We start from the raw sequence: 19,243 nt of genomic DNA, 5'->3' as shown, positions 1-19,243 counted from the left end.
AGAGGACAGAGGAAATTTGAATGTGCTTTGGTTGTTAAAATTATTGATCAAGTAAGGATTAGGAATGGAGGCTGAGCAGATCAGTGAAAAGACTAGAAGAAAATAAAGCAAACATGTCAGAGGAAAGAACTCTGAACAAATTTCTAGCTGCCAAACAAACTGAAGAACAAGAAGTCAGAATTGAATTGGTGTTGTCAGCGAACAGGAAACCTGAGAACTAGTGAACAAAAAGTGCTTCCTTGTTAAAAACGAGTTGTAGTGGGTTTATTGCTAATGTGGGCATTGAGCAGGTTTCAAGTATAATTTCTTGTAGTCACTTTAATAGTGTTAAAAGTAGATTTCTGTTAAGACGGCATTACAGTAAATAGATTTTTCTCTGTAATATCAACTGAGTAAATAAGCTAATCATAAGAAATAAACTGAATAGATTTGTGTAAGTATGATACCAGAATTTTTTCCCCTTGATGGAACCATCGAAAGTAATGGCATTTTGGAAAGCAGAAAAATGTTCTAAATGTATTTGATTTCAGAAAAGATTAGGAAGAGAGCAAACTCCATGAGACATTTAAGTTTTCTCCGCAGAACTGAAATAGAAAAGAGAGGACATTATCTAGCCAATAAAGGCAAAAGAAAATTTCCCACTGAAGTAGATGATAAGATGAGAAGGTAACTAGTATTTGTTGAGTATCTGTTATTTGCCAGGGTCTTTGCATTCATCATTGAAGTTTATTCTTCACAGTACTTCTCTCCTATCAGTTTTCATTTCCTCAATTTAAACTTGGAAAAATTGGCTAACTTTTTCAGGGCCGCAGAACTAGGATAAAATGATATCTAACACCAAGCCTGTCTGGAAATCAAATATACCTTGTCACATTGCCTCCCTGCTAATGTTAATTAAAATATTGTATCACTTTCTCAGTTTTTTTCTACTTTATCCTTCATATTTTCTTATGGTGCCAGTGCAGAATGGCAGATGGACGGTGTTTTAAACCATTTAATGAATTGTAACAGTATTCCCTAAAAATCAGTAATCATTAGGACATAAATGTTTTGATTACGAGGATTTGGTGCTGCTGATGGCAGCAAGCACAACATCTTCACACACCAGACCACTACATTTCTGAGAAGAGAAGGGAAAGAAGGAGGGAGATGAAGGAAAGAAGGAATTTCAGTTCTTTCTTACAGACCCCCAAACCATGTAGGAATTGTTGAGTTATAATACAGAACATCGTTTAAACTCAGTTCATACTCATTTTCAATAATTATCTTGTAGAATAACTATCTTGCAGATGTACTAAGGAGCTGTGGAGAAGTCCTAAGAGTTGTTTCATTTGATAGAATAGAGATGGCATCTTTTATCTGAGGCCTCACAGTTGTCGCCATTCTTCTTAGAGTAACACCAGAGGACTCAGTATAGCACACCCACGGGCTATCTTGTTCTGATGCTCTTCATAGGCCAGTGCAGATAACTACACATTTACTCTGGTGGGCATGTATGTGAGTGAAACTCATGGATGAGCTTCTACAAAACTGTGGACATCTTAAGGCAACATTTCTGGTGTACAGAAATATAAGAGGAAAATGACCAAGCAGCTTTACAATTTTGAGACAAACCACCATTCGAAACATATAGTTTGATGGTGTTATTATACGCTCCTCCAAGTGTAATTGACACTTTTATGAGCTTCCTTGCACCAAGACTTCTTCAGTCTTAGGAACAAGCCTAAGGGAGCTTGTTCTCAGGTTTCGGATAATCAGATGATCGTTAAAACCAGAGGTAGGCTGTTGGTGTGTTTAGAGCCATATCCTGCATGAAGAGAGAATTTACCCACTATAAGTTTATATTCCAGGAACCTATTTGGTGAAGCAGCTTTCTTTGTGGAACTTACACCTGTATGTTATAATAGCTGCTGTTTTCCCAGCATTTCTAGATTTGGGCAGGAGAATAGAACATGCTACATAGACAATATTAATTCTTGTGGATGAAGAAATCCATCAGAGGAAAAGAAAGATTCTTGTAGGGTGGTGGGCTAGCTATGCAGGTATATTATATTCTGTTACCAAGAGTAGAATCTACTGTATAAAAGTGTCAGCTGGGGGATCTAGGGTATTGCTGGAGACGTAAAGCAGAATTATCCAGAAGCATTGGATGCTGTTACCAGGGCCGGATCACTGCTATTGGAGGAAGAGAGCACTCTCAGACATTAGAGGTGTCTGTTTGCCAAATTCATTAATGTTTAGCTTCCAGAGATTTTTTAAGTTGGAAGTATTAGTGCTGGAGTCTAAATTCTGTGAGCTGGTTCCTTTGTTTTGTGGAGATTTGAACTTGATCATATTGATACTTTCCTTGACTTTTAAAAACTTCTCTCAACCTTGTGAGAGTGTGGATTTTAGTATAAACAGAAGTACCTCAGTCTTTTGCCCTAAGGAGTTGTATAAACTTAATAAGGATCCTATAGGTTTAAAAAATACTACAAAATATAATAAAGAGAGGATAACTTCCTAATTGTGAAGCAATAGAAGACTCCACATACAACAAAAAGACATTAAAGTGTATGAACAGTTAAAACCTCTGGGCAATTACAAAGAACACTAGGATTCACAAACAGAAAAACAGATTAGGGTAAACACAGGCATTAACTATGTCAGGCAATCCTATTGCATAGCCATCGATAACCTAGTTTTGGAATCAGACGTGATTCACAGCTCTACCTCTTACTGGCTGTGTATTCTCTGGCAAGCTACTTAACTTCTCCACTACAAGTTCAATTTTCTGGAAAATAATGATAACGTTTTCTAATCAGTCGAGGTTTAAATGAGATAGCACGTGTTATAAAGTGTGTGGTGTGTAGTAAGCTGAATTGTAGCTATGATTATTACAAATAATTCAAGTTCATTCAAATTTGTAAGAGCTTCAAGATTCCCACAACAAAAGAGGCAAAGTATATGAATGCTATTTCAATTTAGAATCTGCACCTATCCCCCAAACACATAAAAAATATCCATGTCAAATGCTCTGTTCTCCATGAAGTCATTCTTGAATTCTCACCTGACCCAACCAGAAATGACTGCTTCCTCCTTTGATCTCTGCACCCCTCCGTAAACAGAGGCCTCTTTACTTCAGTGTTTCTCATAAGGAAGCCAGCACTAAAGGCACTTGTGTTTTTGTCCTATCTTCTCAACTAAACTATAAGCTCTTTGAAAGCAGGTACTGTTCATAATCATCTTTTTATCTCAAGCAGATTCTAATATCCAATAGACATTGAAGAAGATTGTATTCAATTAAATTTAAACGTAGATATATTTAAAAGATTACTTTTTACTGCTAATTTCTATAATATTTGCATTTTGTATCATAGTGAAATTCTTGACTAAAACATATACTATGTGTATTGTATGTCTGCGTTGAAATCATAGTGGGAAAAGCTATGTGAAATTTAGAGTGGCTGTTTTGTCTCTAGATGGTACATTTATTCTGGAAACAGTTCAATATGAAAACCAAATTTAAAGCTCAATTTAAGTCCAACTATATGTTATTATAACTGATGAACTGTTGGATGTGGAGTCTTAAAATGGTTTTAGATATATTAACCTACCCAGGTTAGGCATTAATCAATGAAACTAAAATATTGCTGTTATATGTAACATCAGCATTTAGATGAATCCAGGTGTGTATATTATTACTTTCTGTAGATGAATTTTACTATATTGACTCTTGTCACTGGTATGAAATCAGTTTCAATAGTTTGTAAAATTCATAGCAAACGAATTATGGCACACATGACAAACCTTTGCCAGCTATCACTATGAAATTATTGATTGTATATATAAGTACTGTAATGATTGGTGCTCATATTACTTTTGTTTAACACCGTTGACTGATGATATTTCGTTCTATATTCTTATTCATTTTTTTCATTTTATTTAAATTTAATATAGATACAAAAATGATTAAAATAATCATGTGCTAGTGATATTGATTAGTAAAATTATGTAAGTTTCAAAGGTACAATTCTGATATTTTTCATAAAGAAGAGTCAGAAAGAGGTACATTTGGTTTCAATCCTAGCTGTTCCTTGGACTGTCATATCACAGGAACAATCAAATTTTACTGAGGATGTGAAAATCGCATTGAATCTTATGGAATATTCTGAACATCAGATCTCAAATGTCTGTGTTTCAGTACATGTGAAATAAAACTTGGAATTCATTCAGTATGACATTCTGACATGCTCTTCTTAAACACTGGAACATAGTATTGATTTAAATTTTGTCTTCGTATTTCCCTCATTTTATTTTATTTTACTTATTATATGTTGGAAATATTGGAGGAAGTGTTAAAAATAGAGAGGCTGATGGATGGGTTGGTAGTGGAGTCTTTATGGTTATGTGAGTCAAGGAAAGGGAAAGAAGTTGACATTTGACCAAATTGGATATGGGGCAGCAATAATTAACTGTTAATTGAGATGACCTTACAAAATATTTGCTTCTTGCTTCTTTCAGTTTCTGTTTTGTGAAGGGCTATGAAATTAAAGTTAATTCTTCTGTGAGATTATAGCATTTTTAAAGTTTACTTTAGTTGATAATTATATTTTAGTTTACTTTAGTTTATAATTATAAGTACAACCAACTTTATTATAAGTAGTGTAAAAAATTTAAAGTGATAGTTTAAAGGCATTGATATTTTCTGTTTTGAAAATATGTTCTTTTACCTTAATTAATATTTGAAATATCCCAAATTGGGGGGGAGGGCATAATGAAATCAGTAAAAACAGTGTAGGTTTTCAATAGCTTCCCCAATGGGCATCCAGTTTACAATTGAACAAATTGGGATTGATTTGAATAATGGCAGAGGAAGTAGGTCCTAGCTTTCTTTATTTGGTCATTCATTCTTTCAATCACTTATTCAAGAACCATCCTTTGAATGCTGAAATTAGCACAATGAAAAATGGCAAAATTCTTATTCAAAAACTCACAATCCCAGGTGAGGTTTGAGGATGGAAGACCAACAAGAAGTAGACAGTTATGATAAAATACAATAACAGAGCCTGTGTATGTGCTAGAAAAACAGACAGCAACCCCTAAATTTGCAGGAGAGATAGAGTAATGTATTTTCACGTAAGACGTGACATTTTAGTGTAATCCTTCAAACTAGTAAGAGTTTTCCAGGAGAATCCATGGGGGTATGCTCTTCAGCCGAAGAGAACAATATGTTTAAAGACTGTCTTTACCTTTGACTTGCTTAGGAACACACTTACTCATTTTAGTGAGCACGAGAGTAAATGGCAACAGTGGAAACCAGATACCAGGGTGTGTAATTAATGTTTATTGAACATTATCATACTCGGTGCTAAACTGTATCTTGTCAGGCCCTACCTCTCTACCCAATGAGTATACAGTCTAATTAAGAAGACAATCAAGGCAGGGATAAAAACAGCATCAATTCAATGAGCAGCTGTCTTTAAGGGGCCTATGACTGTCCATACAGAGATTTATAGATGAACAACAGTGCTTTGAAGTGCACTGGGAACAGAACTGGCAGGAGATGAAACCTCGAGTGAGGATTTATTTTGCTTTGAGCAGCTGAACCAAAGGTAGGTTGGCCGCCCATTCTGGACCCTCTGAAATTTTATGGTGGTCCAAGGGTAGCCCCAATTAGAAGACCCATGTGTAGTCCAGCTGTTTTCTAAACTATCATCAATATATATAAATTTATAAAAACTATGAAATGTTCTGATACTAGATAATAAGGGTGGAATTTTGTACAATTTGGGAAAATTCAGCCAGGAATTTGGAGAATAAGATATCTGTTCATGCAATTCTAAAACCTTAGTGATTGAAATCTCTCTTTCCTCTGAAAAATTATTGGGAATAATCTATAAGATGATTACAGGGTTATAGTTAAAACTACCATAACTTTGTGCTTATATAACACAGGACAGACATATAATTGTGAAATGTTAGTCTTTATTTTTGAAAAATAAAACACAGAGCATTACTTTTTATTAGTTGAAATTAGTGATTTTAGTCTATTCTCAACTATATATGCCACAAGAAAGGTCTTTCAAAGTTACAGGTATATTACTATTACAATATAGTGTCTGGAATAATATATATTGCCTCGAATACAAAGAGTTCTAAAATGAAAGGTAAATATTTACTTTTGCTTTGATGATTTACATAATAGTGAATTAATGGCTTGAAATTATATTTAATTATACAATATTGTTTTAAAATAATATTTGTGCAGGGATTTGGGATGACTGCACTAATTTGCATGCACTAATTTCCTCACTTATATTTCATTTCTGCTCATCTTGATTTTGATGTTAGATCTGTTTTTTTTCTCATATTCACTATATTTGTACATTACAGTTTGCGGAACACTGAGCTAGAATTCTGAGGTTTTAATATTCCTGTGAACTTGGGCCGGCTCCTTAAGCACTGAACCACCATTGACTCATCTTTAGAATGGTGATAATGATATGAGGTGTACCTCCCTTACAGGGGTCCTCGGAGGATCAAATGAGTCAGTGCTTACAAATGTGTCAAGTTACACACAGTTAAAGGGGGTATCGTGTTGATTGTGTATTTTGAAATTTATATTTGCATATCTTATAAGGACAAGTTGGTGGTTTAACAGGACTATGATACTTTCTTTGTAGAAGGAGGGAACTTACTGAGGAGGTCACACATTTCCCTAGCAGTGTGCATATGTATCTTTATCCTTGCAAGTGTGGATGTGGCTGTGATGGCACCTGCCACCCAAAGCTTCAACTCTATTATCCTGTAGGTCAGGATTTACAGAGCAATACAATTGTACATCCTTTTCCATCACCCTTCTCACACTACAGGAAAGACTTAGGTGGCAGATTTCTTTCCTGGGTATAACTCCCCAAATATTAGTCACAGAGACCCTACACAGCTGGCTCTGGGATCGGCTTCTGAGCATTAATCCCCATCCTTGCCTCTTCTCTTCTATTCCTTCCTACTACCGGTGGGCCTTTTGTCCAAATCCTTTTGCTTTCAAGGTGTATGGTTGTGTAAATTATGTATGTACTTCAACAGGAGTATACAATACTTCAAAATATGAGTTCTTCTTAAATACATCATCTGTATATGTCTGTATTTGAAAAAAAATACCATACAGTAACAAGATGCAGGTACAGTTTAAAATATAATGTCTTTGAAAATCTGTCTTTGAGTAACAAAACTGTGTTCCTCCTTTCAGAACATGATGAGTGCAGCACAAATCAGCACAACTGTGATGAAAATGCTTTATGCTTCAATACTGTTGGAGGACACAACTGTGTTTGCAAACCAGGCTACACAGGGAATGGAACCACGTGCAAAGGTAAGAGGTTTAACGCCAGCAACTCTTCCATTAGGGATAATATAATCCATCTGTACTTCCCTCCACCCCTTCTCGTCACTGTTACCTACTTCTGGGCACTTTCCAGTCACTGGGAGCTTTACAGTGTGGTCCGTAGTCTTCCTCCTGATTACATCAGTGTTCCAGTGGACAAATTGCTCAATAATTTTGACTTAATGTTTCTTGACTTCACTCACCATGGTTTTCGTCTCTGTTCCTTTCTAGCAGGTCAGATCCCGGTCATTTTTATACAGCACTGCCCCCATCTTTGAAATTGTAAACTTCAATATTTTATTGTCTAACCCCAGGTCCCTCTGCTTCCAGTTTGCCTCTGCTGTTCTTTCTACAACTCTTGAGCATCGATTTCTCTGAGACTTCTTTTTCGTTCAATTTACCAGGTTTAGATTTTTTTTTTTTTTTTAGTACAAACATGCCAGTGTTTTTCTTTTTTCTTTTCTTTTTTTTTTGGCTGCACTATCAGCCCTTGTGTTCTATTACCATAATCCTCTGTGAAATATCTCCATTTTGAGTAAGTCTGACAGTTTTTTTCTTCTCTGCCCTCTCTCTTGAGCTTTGAGTACTAATTAATTGGGAATATTGGATCTGTATGTGTTGTAGTTTCCCATGTTAGCTAGTTTGTCAATACTAATCAGTGATTCTTTTCAATGTCCTGTTGAGATCAGACTTTCATTTGCCTCAGTGAATATTCCAACTGTAGTTCACCGTCATCTTTTAACTCGGTCTTCATCAACGCCCTCTTTTCCTTCATCATCCCAGCTTATATCCTACTTCACGAGGGAGAGAAGAGTTCTGTTTTGGAAACACCACCAATTCCCTTAGGATAAAATCCTTCTTCCTTATTATATCATATCATATCCTTATTACATCAGATAAGTAGTTTATTTGTGATTTGTCTAATTTAGGCTTTTTAAGCTTCAAAACTGGCCATTCCTCAAATACACTGTCTCTGTCATCCTGAAGTTTGCTAATATCAATTGGCTACAACACTGTATGTGTGGGAGGTAGGAAATGACAAGGGATGGCTGTTAATGCAGTGGCCCCAGAGTGAGGGTCTTAGGACCTGGTCTGTAATAACACATTGGGTGCAGGTATGGATGGCCAAGAGGGTGACTTTGGTTTGTAAAAGTCTATGGAAATCTTTAATTTAGAGCACTGTGAAGAAGGCCTACTAATTTGGGGGTCTGAATCCCACAAAGATTTCCTTGGAGAAATTAGACAAATCCTGAGAAAAGCCAGACTTTTAAAGTCTATAGCATAGTACAGTGTCACTGAAGGCTTAGGACTTCCCCAAAGCATATGGATGTTCTGACTCTTTGGGGTTTAAGATTTCATCTACAAGCCCAATAGCTTCTCTCTTTTATTCCTATGTGACTCTAACTCTGACTACATGTGAAGAATAAAGTTTATAGCATAAAGAACTATTGAGGTCATGAGAAGATATAGATGGATAATTATTATCTTTGAAAGAAGGAGAATGTTCAAGGATCTATAAATTTTTTCTGGAAGTTGGGCTACAGGTTGCCTGAATAAAGACTCTTCAGTCCCCATGTATATCTCTGTTGTGAGTGTCAAAAGCTGAGCGATAAGTAGTTTAGATGTAGGGTGTGAATCATTGGGTCCTTTGTTGCAAGAACAGGCTGACACCTTGCAGATTACTCCAAGGAAGATATATGCATGGTCTGATGGATGTACCTTTATTATTTATGAGGTTTACATTCTCAATCTCTTTGCAAATCTTTGATGACCAAATATTATTTTTGCCTAAGATGAAGACAGATTAGGACTTAGAACCAAAGAAGCCAAATGGCTTCTCTGGGCCGCATTCCTTTTGAACTCAGCACCTGAATCTCAGATTTCTACATTTTACCACTCTGAGAAAGTATATTCTAACTAATTAGAGGAAACACATGCCAGAAAAGTAGAGAAAAAGCTTTTGTCCCAATGGATGTGACAAGCTGGTCCAGTTTATTCATGACAGACCTTGCCAGCCGCTGAGCCTCACAGAGCCAAAGCACAAGCTGAAGTGGTATGAGAAGCTTCTAAGGGTGCTCCTTCTTACCTATCTTGTTTCTCTCACCTTCTTTGAAGGCATCTCCAAAGATCACCCTTGCAATGGGCTCAGACCTTGACTCCTTTTCCTACTCACTTGCAAACTCACTCTAAGACCTGAGACTGTGCAGTTTCTTTGCCTTTGAACCTATAGCTTGACCTATCCTTAGCAGGGCAATGCAAGACTTTCTGAACACCACTGTGTAGATTCTTCTTCCTATTGGCTAATTCATCACCAGGACTTATTTAGAACTTTTTGAAAGATAGGGCATTTCTCTAATATTTTGGCACTTTGGCTAGTGTGTAGGATGATCAGAGCCTCTCAAAGGATTCAGTCATTTCCTCTTTCCTTATCTTATTCTCTAGATAGTGGTTTGCTCCCTAAGAAAACTGTCTAGGATACTTGCCATTTTTTTTAGGTTTAATTTCAATCTAGATTGTTACAGTGAAATACAATCCTAATTCTAATGCATTTCCTGTTGTGTAAGGTAACTTTTTTTGTAACAAAGAGTTCAGTATTTTATTTTACAGGTGAAATATTTCTTTACCACTGGAAAGAACACTATTTTTACAAATTGTGTTGTTTTCTTACCTGTATGGAAAATAGAGTATGAATATGAAACTCTAATAGCATTTGTGATTTGATGTCCACATCTCCAAGGGAACAAAGAGAAGCTGGGTTTAGACTATCCGGAACTAGTTACTTCCAAAGTGCTAAAATTGTGTGTCTAAATTATTTTAGCATTTTGCAAAGATGGCTGTAGGAATGGAGGAGCTTGTATTGCCGCTAACGTGTGTGCCTGCCTACAAGGCTTCACTGGACCCAGTTGTGAAACAGGTAAGAATATCATTTCATCTTTTAGAAAATCAATTTTTATGCCAATATATAAAGTAATCCATGAGTAAAATAATGTTTCAGGTTCCAAGTGGGCTCTCAAAGCATGGAGCTATTAATAAGGAAGTGCTAGGAGGGAGGAGAGAGCAGGTTTCAGTGGTGCATATTCACTGGGTGTTTCCCCAGAGTCACTCTCAGGAGGTTTTGCAGCTACTGTAACTAGAAGCCTGTCGAACATTTTCAGAAAGATGTGTGGGATTGCCAAGGCTTTTATGCTTCATAATTTGTTTTACTCATTTGGAGTCTTTTTTCTGGAATCTGTATGACACCGTTCAAGCATAGACTTCAAGCTTATGGCCAACTGACTTCCTAGGACACATTACCTCCTGCATCCACATTTGAGAGTTTTAAATAAAATTTTACCTAGCCTATGCAGTATTCACTTATTGTTGTTTATTTACAAAATATTAAAAATTTTCTGTTCCTTAATTATTCCTCATTCAAGTCCACTTTAAACTTACTCTTTCTCATGGCTACCAATGCTAGAAACTTTAAAAAATATTAAATATCTATCTATCTAGCTATCTATCTATCTATCTACCCTCCTATATATGGTCTGTATATAGCTTATGACCAAAAGTAAGATGTTTCTTCAGTGGAAAATATACCTTAAGAATAAAAAAGTGTTTCTAGTATTAGGTTCTAATTAAAATCGTGTCAGTAGTAGTTTAGTTCCCTTGGGTCAAGTGGGTTCTAATAGCAGATGACCTCAGAAGTCTGGTTATAATCCCTAAGAGAAAGCTGCTGCCACCAGCGATTGGCGGTTGCCAGGTCACAGTGCTTTCCATAAATTTTAACGCATGTTCTGCCTCGATCCCACTTGCAAAGTCATCTGGTTTAATAAAAACACTGACAGATCAGAATGTGAGACAGAAAACGTTGTGCTCCATTTGGGAAGTTTTACCGACTAGATGCTGTCACTGTTCACAGAAGGGTGCTCACAGAAGGGCTTAAATCACTAGATCACTTCATTCTTCAAGTACCCTAAGTGGTGTTGTTTCAAACTTCAGTGACTAATAGGTTACAAAAGTCTCTAATAGAAAACACATAGTGGCCATTTTTGATATGTGGGACTCTTTCTTCAGGAGAGCATTTCCTAAATTTGGAATTCCCAAGCTCATTGTTTATGTGAATCAGCCATAAAGCTTGTTAACTTGTTAAAAATACAGATTTCTGGTAATTCACTATCATAGGATTTACTAGATCAAAATCATGTTCTTTCAATGCAATCGTTCTACAAACTTTCTGTCCCGTCATCTCCACCAGTACATTCACATACATCAAGGTATACTGTGGTCCTGTGTCTCAACCCCTCTGGTGATCATGTTTCCTGAATATGGTATTGTGTACTGCTCCTAGTACAGAGTCGATACTGAAATGCTGGCTTTTTTATGGCATGTCAGTGATGTGGAATGATGAAATAAAGGCTGTCCCAGAAAATCTGTGGTGAATAATGGCCATGCCCAATCATACATATCATTCTTCTGCTGGGAAAAAAAATTATGCGATGAGACTGTGAAAATCTGAAATGATGTAAAATTAATCTGAGCAATGTAAAATAATACTGAAGTTAAAAATAACCCAATAATATATTTAGCTTTCTCTATTTAATTATCCCTGAACTTCCAGTCTATAAAAAGATGATCCCAGAATTACTCTAAGTAGCTGTCTGTAACATTTAAAGTTTTCTTTGAGAAGGACAGATATGGGCTCAAAATCTAGCCACCATTTACTTGTTATGTGGCCTTGGACAAGTTACATAACTTCTTAGTGTCTTATACTCTCTATATATCAACTTATTCTTCACAGGTCTCCTCCAAGATAGACATTTATCTCCATTTATAAATGAGAATATTAGGTTCAGAGTGATTAATTTTTATTTTCTAAGTTCACAGAGTTTGCACCTGAATACAGAGGTCTTTCTACTCCTAAACCCAGGCTTTTTACTTGTATCAGTGCTTTTTAAAGTTTCCATTGAAGTCACTCTAATGACAGACAAGAGAGACTGTCTTTGTCCAGGGAGGTCCTAGAATGGCCCAGCACAAGGGTAAATAAAATTTCTTCAAATTTCTTGTTTTATCCTAAAAAGTCATTTATTTCTATTTCATAATATATGAAAATACTTAACTTACATACATTGAGTAAAATTCGTGCTCTAAGACAATGTGTCATAGTTTATATCTGCTTTCTAGGATCTCTTGGCCCAAGACCATATTTCACTATTTGAGAAGCAAGCATTCCTGCCTCCTGTCTGGGAAAATGTAATGCTACTACTTGCCTCTTAGCATCTGTCCCGGTTATTGTTCTAGGTTAGATACTAACCCAACACTTCTCAACACCATCACTTTTGCTGATGCAATTATAAATAGATGTGCCCTTTTAAAAAATAACTTTAGATGAGAAGAGACCCATGTGAAATAACATACCCATCACGTTTTCTTGGCCAATAATCAAGGAATCATCCCCCTCTTATCCCATTTCACATCCATGCAAGTCTTTTTGTTTCTCTTTACTAGGGTCCATTTCTTTCCATTCTGTCTGGTATTACTGTCATTCAGGGTTTTCAGGTGTATCTCTTTCTGGTCCACTCTCCACAGAATTTCAGAGCACAAGTCTTATCATATCATCTATACTGAAAAAAAAAAAAACAAACTTCAGTATCTTTCAACACCCTCAAGATAAAGGTCACCTCTCTTTTATAGAACATATAAGGCCCTTCAAGATTTGGGCTCTGCATATCTACCCAGTTTTCATCTTTTTGACCCTCTGTCTCCACAACTCATCCCCACCCTCCAAGACATTGAGTTTCATGGGGGTAAAGGGGATAATCTTGTTCATTTATGAATCTTCAAGACATAGTCTAAGGCCTGCACTTTATTAGACAGTCCACAGATGCTTGGTGTATGAACAGGCGTAAGTGATGTATTTTAAGTGAGGTTGTGGTTGCTTACATATTTGCTGGACTTGTTTGAATATTAGTTTAAAGAGGGCTTTGGGATCCTCTGGTCCTGTAGTCTCATGGCGGATAAGGTAATTAAAGCAGAGAGGTGAAGTAACTTATGTAAGGTGTTTCATTGTAGATACAGATCTGCCATTTAGAACGCAGGTCTTCTGATCCCTAGTCCATCATTTTCCCCTCCCTTCCTTCTCCCCTTTTTTCCTATGCCATGCTACATACTCAGGAATTTATTCTACTGTTGTCCCTCATGAGGTCTGCACTTTTGTTATGTCCACCCTTCAACTGCCAAATAATCCTGTTGTCTTTAACAGTGAAGACTGTGGCAGGTTTTCTCTCCCAAGGTAGGGAAAGCATCAGGATCGTCAAGATCCTAAGAATTTGAATGGCCTAAATTTGGCCTGCTAGTATTGGGTGCTGCCTGGTAGCTTAGAAAAGAGATTAATTCCTGCCCCAGTGACCACCTGTTGGGCCCTCACAATGGAAATACTCAAGATGAAGTACTAGGATTATTGATTTTTGAAAAACAATCTTAATGTGCAAGATATTTACCAACGCTTGTTACTTTAGTTGAGAAAATTCTCCCCTGAACCCACTCTCCCTAATTTATTTCGTCTATTTCTGCATCATATGTATATTAGTGAAATGGTTGAATCCATGTACCAACTTTACAAAGGGACTATGTGTATGCTTTCTACAGATTAAAATTAATTTTTCATGACCTTTTTTTAGCTACTGTGTAAAATCACCCACATGTACAACATAACTTCAGTTTTAATTAAACATCCTAATATTCCAGCAGGTGTTTAACTTGGATCTAGCAGAGTAATTATTTCTTGGATAACTCAATAAAATGTATTAGGAATCTATGTGCTGAGGTTTAACAGCTCTATCACTGCCATACTGTATTTATGGCACATTTGCTAAACCTCAGCGAACATGTGTCTGATGTTCTAATTAATATGCAAAGCTGTCTCGTTATACTAAAAGTAAATCTTTCAGTCATGATTTAAAGCATAACTCCAAAAGATTTGACAGTTCCCTATAAGTAACTGCTGATTTAAATCAAATTAAATGTTTGTAACTGGGGAAATGTTGGTATCAAATAGAAGCTAAAAAAAATATGCTGTAATATCAAAGAAAAGGAGATCAGACATTTTGGTGATAAATGGCTATTTTTCCCCCCAGTGTGTAAAATAATGGGTTTCTTTGCCACAGATCAAAACATGAAATGAGATTATAATTATTTTTAGTGAGTAGTAAAATGAATATAAATTTAAGGTGCATTCCTAAGTGGTTTTGTAGCTTTTTAATATCTGTAGTTTCAAAATGATAAAATGAAGCATGCGGTATATATGAATGTTTCTTTACTTCAAAGGTAACTTCAAATTAATTTAGGTTGATTGACTTAAAAAGTATATTACTATTATGGTATAGGTGGTAAAAATCTTTTAATTCATTTATAGTAACAAAGTTAGTTTGCCAGTAGTATATACAGTTTATTAATGTCAGAATGTATTAAATTTCTTGCTACAGTTATATTAGCACATTTTCCATCATTTAAAGGAATATATTGATTTAATTTCATGATTACATAGGTTTTTTTAAAAGGCATATTTTTTCAGAAGCTTATGTTGTTTTATATTGTTTTATAGGAAAGACTGAAAAAATTCAGAAGCAAGAGAAAATTCTCAAACATTTTTGACATACTATACCTGTTTTATTTTTTTTTAACCAAATTGACTTGCAATAAAATTCCATTACTGTATATGTTTTTATGGGACAAAAGGGAGATTTAGTAAAAATTGTGAGATAATATAGTTCAAAAGAAATAAAAACTGTAGGTATCTTTGCTTTACCAAAAAAGATGATCTTTTTTTAGAAAAATCATTAAATAACCTTTTTGTAATAAAGAAAACTTGGGATGAAGGAAGTTCAGCTTCTGATCTTTCACAGTGTCTATTAAAGTTAACTTTTCGATCTGAATTTCTCAAGGGAAGAGACAAGACACAGCAGATAATTTGGTGGCTTCTGTAATCTGTACCCATGGAGCAATCTGTTAATCTGCCTAAAACGGTATCTCAAGTCATACTTGCTGAAACCCATCTGATCTTCAAACTTGGTCTCTATTGATAGAAGTGATTGAATTACATTTGATGAATGGATATGTATTTGTGAACTTTGAATAAATTAGGGGTTTAGATCCCAATATTACTTTCTCCTGTTATAAAATTTAAAAAAAAACAACTACTGAAAACAAACAAACAAACAAACCTCTGTCGGCTATTTGACCATATCCTGCATATGAATTAACTTGGGTAGTTAAGATATATCTTCTCCTTAAGTTGGTAAAACTTAACCTCTTTTAAATAATCCTTTGATTGTTTAATGTTATGCCAAACCCTGGTCCTCCTTGAAACACTTAGTGGGCAAAAACACAAAAATTGAAATCAGGGAGATATTGTTATGAGATCTACCTCTACTGTTGACCAGCTTTGTTACCTTTTCTATGTTACTTCATTTTTCTATGCCTTAATTTTCACTTGTATAAAATGAAAATGACAATATGTACCTCATGGATTAGTTCTGGAGATTAAATGAAGTCATATGAGCAAGGCACACAGCACCATGATACCTGATGTGATTATATTATACATTTTAAGAAAATTTTATATACAGAACTGTTTGAAGTTTTTAGACCTTGAGTTAACTGGAGATACCCTGAGATGTTATAAAATAAGAGTTAAGAATAATAAATGATTCCAGTTTTCTTGATTCATCTATAAACCAGCTTTAAGTATAATTTTACTGCACTTTAATGGTTTAAAATGGTTAATTTAGCAATGTGCATTCTTTGCATTTCCTTAAAATTGCTTTATTTTAGTTCTAATGCAAATCTTAAAAATTAATGTTTTATAGAAATCTTGGTATTACTCAAAAAGTAGTTAAAAGTTTTCGGTGTTAAATCGCAAAGTCATTCTTCTAAGTCCTTCAGGTTAATTGGAAAAAATCTTACTCACTCTTTGCATATATCAGTCATGTATAATAGATAACAACTCTGATGGGGAAATTTTTCAGACTCTTTTATTGTTAGGCCTACCTAATTAACATTGGAAATGATACATCATGGAGTTAATGTAAAAGAAAAAAAAAATGCTTTCAAGTTGTTAGAGGGCAGATCTCCATGAAAAAAGTCCCCAGGAGTTATTTGGAATTTGGAAAAGATCTTCACTTTGGCTTTAAAAATATTGATATTTTTTTCCAATGGATCACCCTTGAATATAACTTATATTGTATTATGCCCTGGAATTCTTAGAATCTGCATCCCCTCTTTCTTTATTCAAAGCAAACCAAAAAAATAACTTTTTAGATTTTAAAAATATTATTCTAAAATTAATTAGCTGAGTACTGCATTAATATTTTGAATAAGCAATATTTGTGCATGGTTTAAATTTAAAAGGACAAAAGCATATGATGAAAATAAAATTTTCTTTGTACCTCTTCCCCAATCGTTGCTTTTTCCCTTACTATATCTCGGCAGTCATACTATTCATGTGTCCTTATTAGACAGAATGACTCAAATAGGAAAGCCAGTCTTAAAGGAGCCTGCTACTCAATTTAATTTGTAGCTCTGTGGTTGCCAATAAGAACATACATCTTGGGGACAAGATTTTTCTCTTCCTTTGGTCGTCTCTATACATTGGTTGGGACTGTTCTGCATTATTCTACTTCATAAATTCTAAATGTTTTTATACATAGATATGTTAGAGGTGGTACAAACTTGATACTGTGTAGACACATTAGAAAGTGATAACGATGTGGACAGCTATCAGGGCCTTTGTCTTCTCAAATTCAGAATATATCCAGGTACATTTTATTTATGCTGAAATTAGTTTTGCTTCTTGGCTTACATTTCTTCCTTCTATGTTTTATTTCTTTTTTCCTGAAAGACCTGCTTTAGTATTCTTTTAGAGTGGGTCTATTAGTAGGAAATGCTCAGTTTTGGTCTGAAATGGGCTTTGTGCCATTTTGACTCTACGTTAGTTATGTAGTTATGTATAGAATTCTAGATTGTTTTTTCTAAGCACTGTGAAGCATTCCATTGCTTTTGGTGCCTCTGAGGTTTCTGTTTAGAATTCTACTGTCAGTTCAGTGGTAATTCATTTGAAAACAATTTCGCTCTTAATTACTTTTAAGATCTCCTGTACCTTGGGGCTTGTGGTTTCAATGCGTTGTATCTGGACATGAATTTATTTTTATTTATCTTGCTTGAAGCTCCTTTAGATTAGTGAATCTGAAGAGTCATCTCTTTCATCAATTTTGGAACTCAGTCTTTATCTTGTTAAGTACTGCTTTTCATTCTCTTTATTTTTTCCTTCTGAACTTCCTATTAGATATATTTTGGCAGTTATCTTTCTATGTTTTTTTCAGCTTTTCTTTAGTATTTTCCATCTCTTTATCTCTCTGTGTTATGTCCTTCATAATTTGTTCATATTTATCCCCCAGTTTGTTAGATGTCTTCTCAGCTCTGTCTAATTCTCTGTTTAGCTCATCCATTGAATTTTTTTTTAAGCTCAGTAACTATCTTTAACTTCTAGGAGTTCTCTTTTTCAAATCTTTTTGTAGTTTTCCCCTTAGTTTTATTCCTTTCTTGTGATTTTGATTTCTTCTTTTGTCTTTCACAATTTTAAACAAACTTATAATCTTTATCATATTGGCTGAAGTCAAGGGGGTCTAAATCTGCCTTTTATTATGTTTTCTGACTTTTGCTCGTGATACAGTGTTTTCATGTGCATTTTGTACTTCTGACTGTATCTTCATTGACCTGTGAGACCTGAAGTCTCTTCCCTTCAGAGAAATTTTTCATTTGCTTTTTCAGGTATACCAGGAGTATTACAATCGATATTTGAGTTCATTTCTTTGCGGTATACTGAAGTGGTATATCACACAAGTGGTATTAATTTGAACCTCAAAACTCTGTAAGAGCAAACATTTGTTTCTCCCCATCTAAGTACAGGCAAAAATAGTGTGTCTTCTCCTAAACTATTGTGCTAGTGGATATTTTATTTGTACGTGTTTGTGTCTGTGTGTATCTAGCCTACACTTGAAGGACAATCCTTCAAGGATCCTGCTTTGTGCTGGAGTCTTAGACCTTGTATAGGACCGAGTTCTCGCTACTGTCACCATGTAGGCCATAAAACACAAATATGCTGTTCAGCTTATTCTTGTGCCATATAGGAATTTTCATTTTTTAAAACAAATTATAAATGTAATATTATAAATGTAATATTTATAAATGTAATATTATATATTTGAAAGCCGTGCACTTGTAGAAAGATTTTCAGGTTACGCAGTTCTTAGTATTGCTGGAATAGGAGAGAAAGTCATCCATTTTAGATGTAAGTGTGATTTTGTTGGTGCTCAGTGACTCCTGTGAGTGATGGACTCTGATCACTCATAAATTTGCATACTGTGTGGTGAACCTCATGGTGACAGAATGAAAATGAGGTGGAACATAGGAAGAAATAATTATAATATAAACAACTTCATGGAATTTACTAGGAATAGAGCTGGGGATTTGGCTGCTTCCTTCTCTTCACTAAATTTCTGATGCTCCAAAAGAGAATCTGTATTTATTCCTAAGGGGTCTCATCTATGGTTAATTTCCACCTCTTTCCTTGTGTACACTTTCTGGAAAAAACCACACGGACTTAGGAAGAACAAATTCATAGCCGTTAGCATTTTTCAGCCGATAGGTGGGTGAGTCTTTCTGATGAATTTACTGTTTTTTGAAAGAAGAAAGTATGTTCTGGGTATTATTGTTTTTTTGTTTGTTTTTGTGTTTGTTTTTTTTAGATTTAAACTAAAATGTGGTACACAAGTTAAGTATCAAATATGGGTATAGGGTCTAGACAAAGAATATGAATGAAATTTGCAAATGACATAAATT

The 19,243-nt window shown here is 35.1% G+C and overlaps 1 protein-coding gene across 3 annotated transcripts in view; it reads left to right on the top strand.

Moving 5' to 3' along the window:
- NELL2 (neural EGFL like 2) overlaps positions 1 to 19,243 on the top strand; it is a 313,554-nt gene that overhangs the window by 214,952 nt on the left and 79,359 nt on the right. For all 3 annotated transcript variants that reach the window (XM_081060876.1, XM_081060877.1, XM_081060875.1), the window contains exons 15-16: positions 7,232 to 7,354; positions 10,185 to 10,280. In XM_081060876.1, coding sequence (XP_080917002.1) covers positions 7,232 to 7,354; positions 10,185 to 10,280 — 219 coding nt within the window. The remainder of the gene's footprint in view (positions 1 to 7,231; positions 7,355 to 10,184; positions 10,281 to 19,243) is intronic.

This window comes from Rhinolophus hipposideros (genome assembly GCF_964194185.1).
Source record: "Rhinolophus hipposideros genome assembly, chromosome: 9".
Classification (NCBI taxonomy): Eukaryota; Metazoa; Chordata; class Mammalia; order Chiroptera; family Rhinolophidae; genus Rhinolophus; species Rhinolophus hipposideros.
Note: the sequence above shows the minus strand (reverse complement) of the source record. Positions and strands in the feature narration are given on the sequence as shown.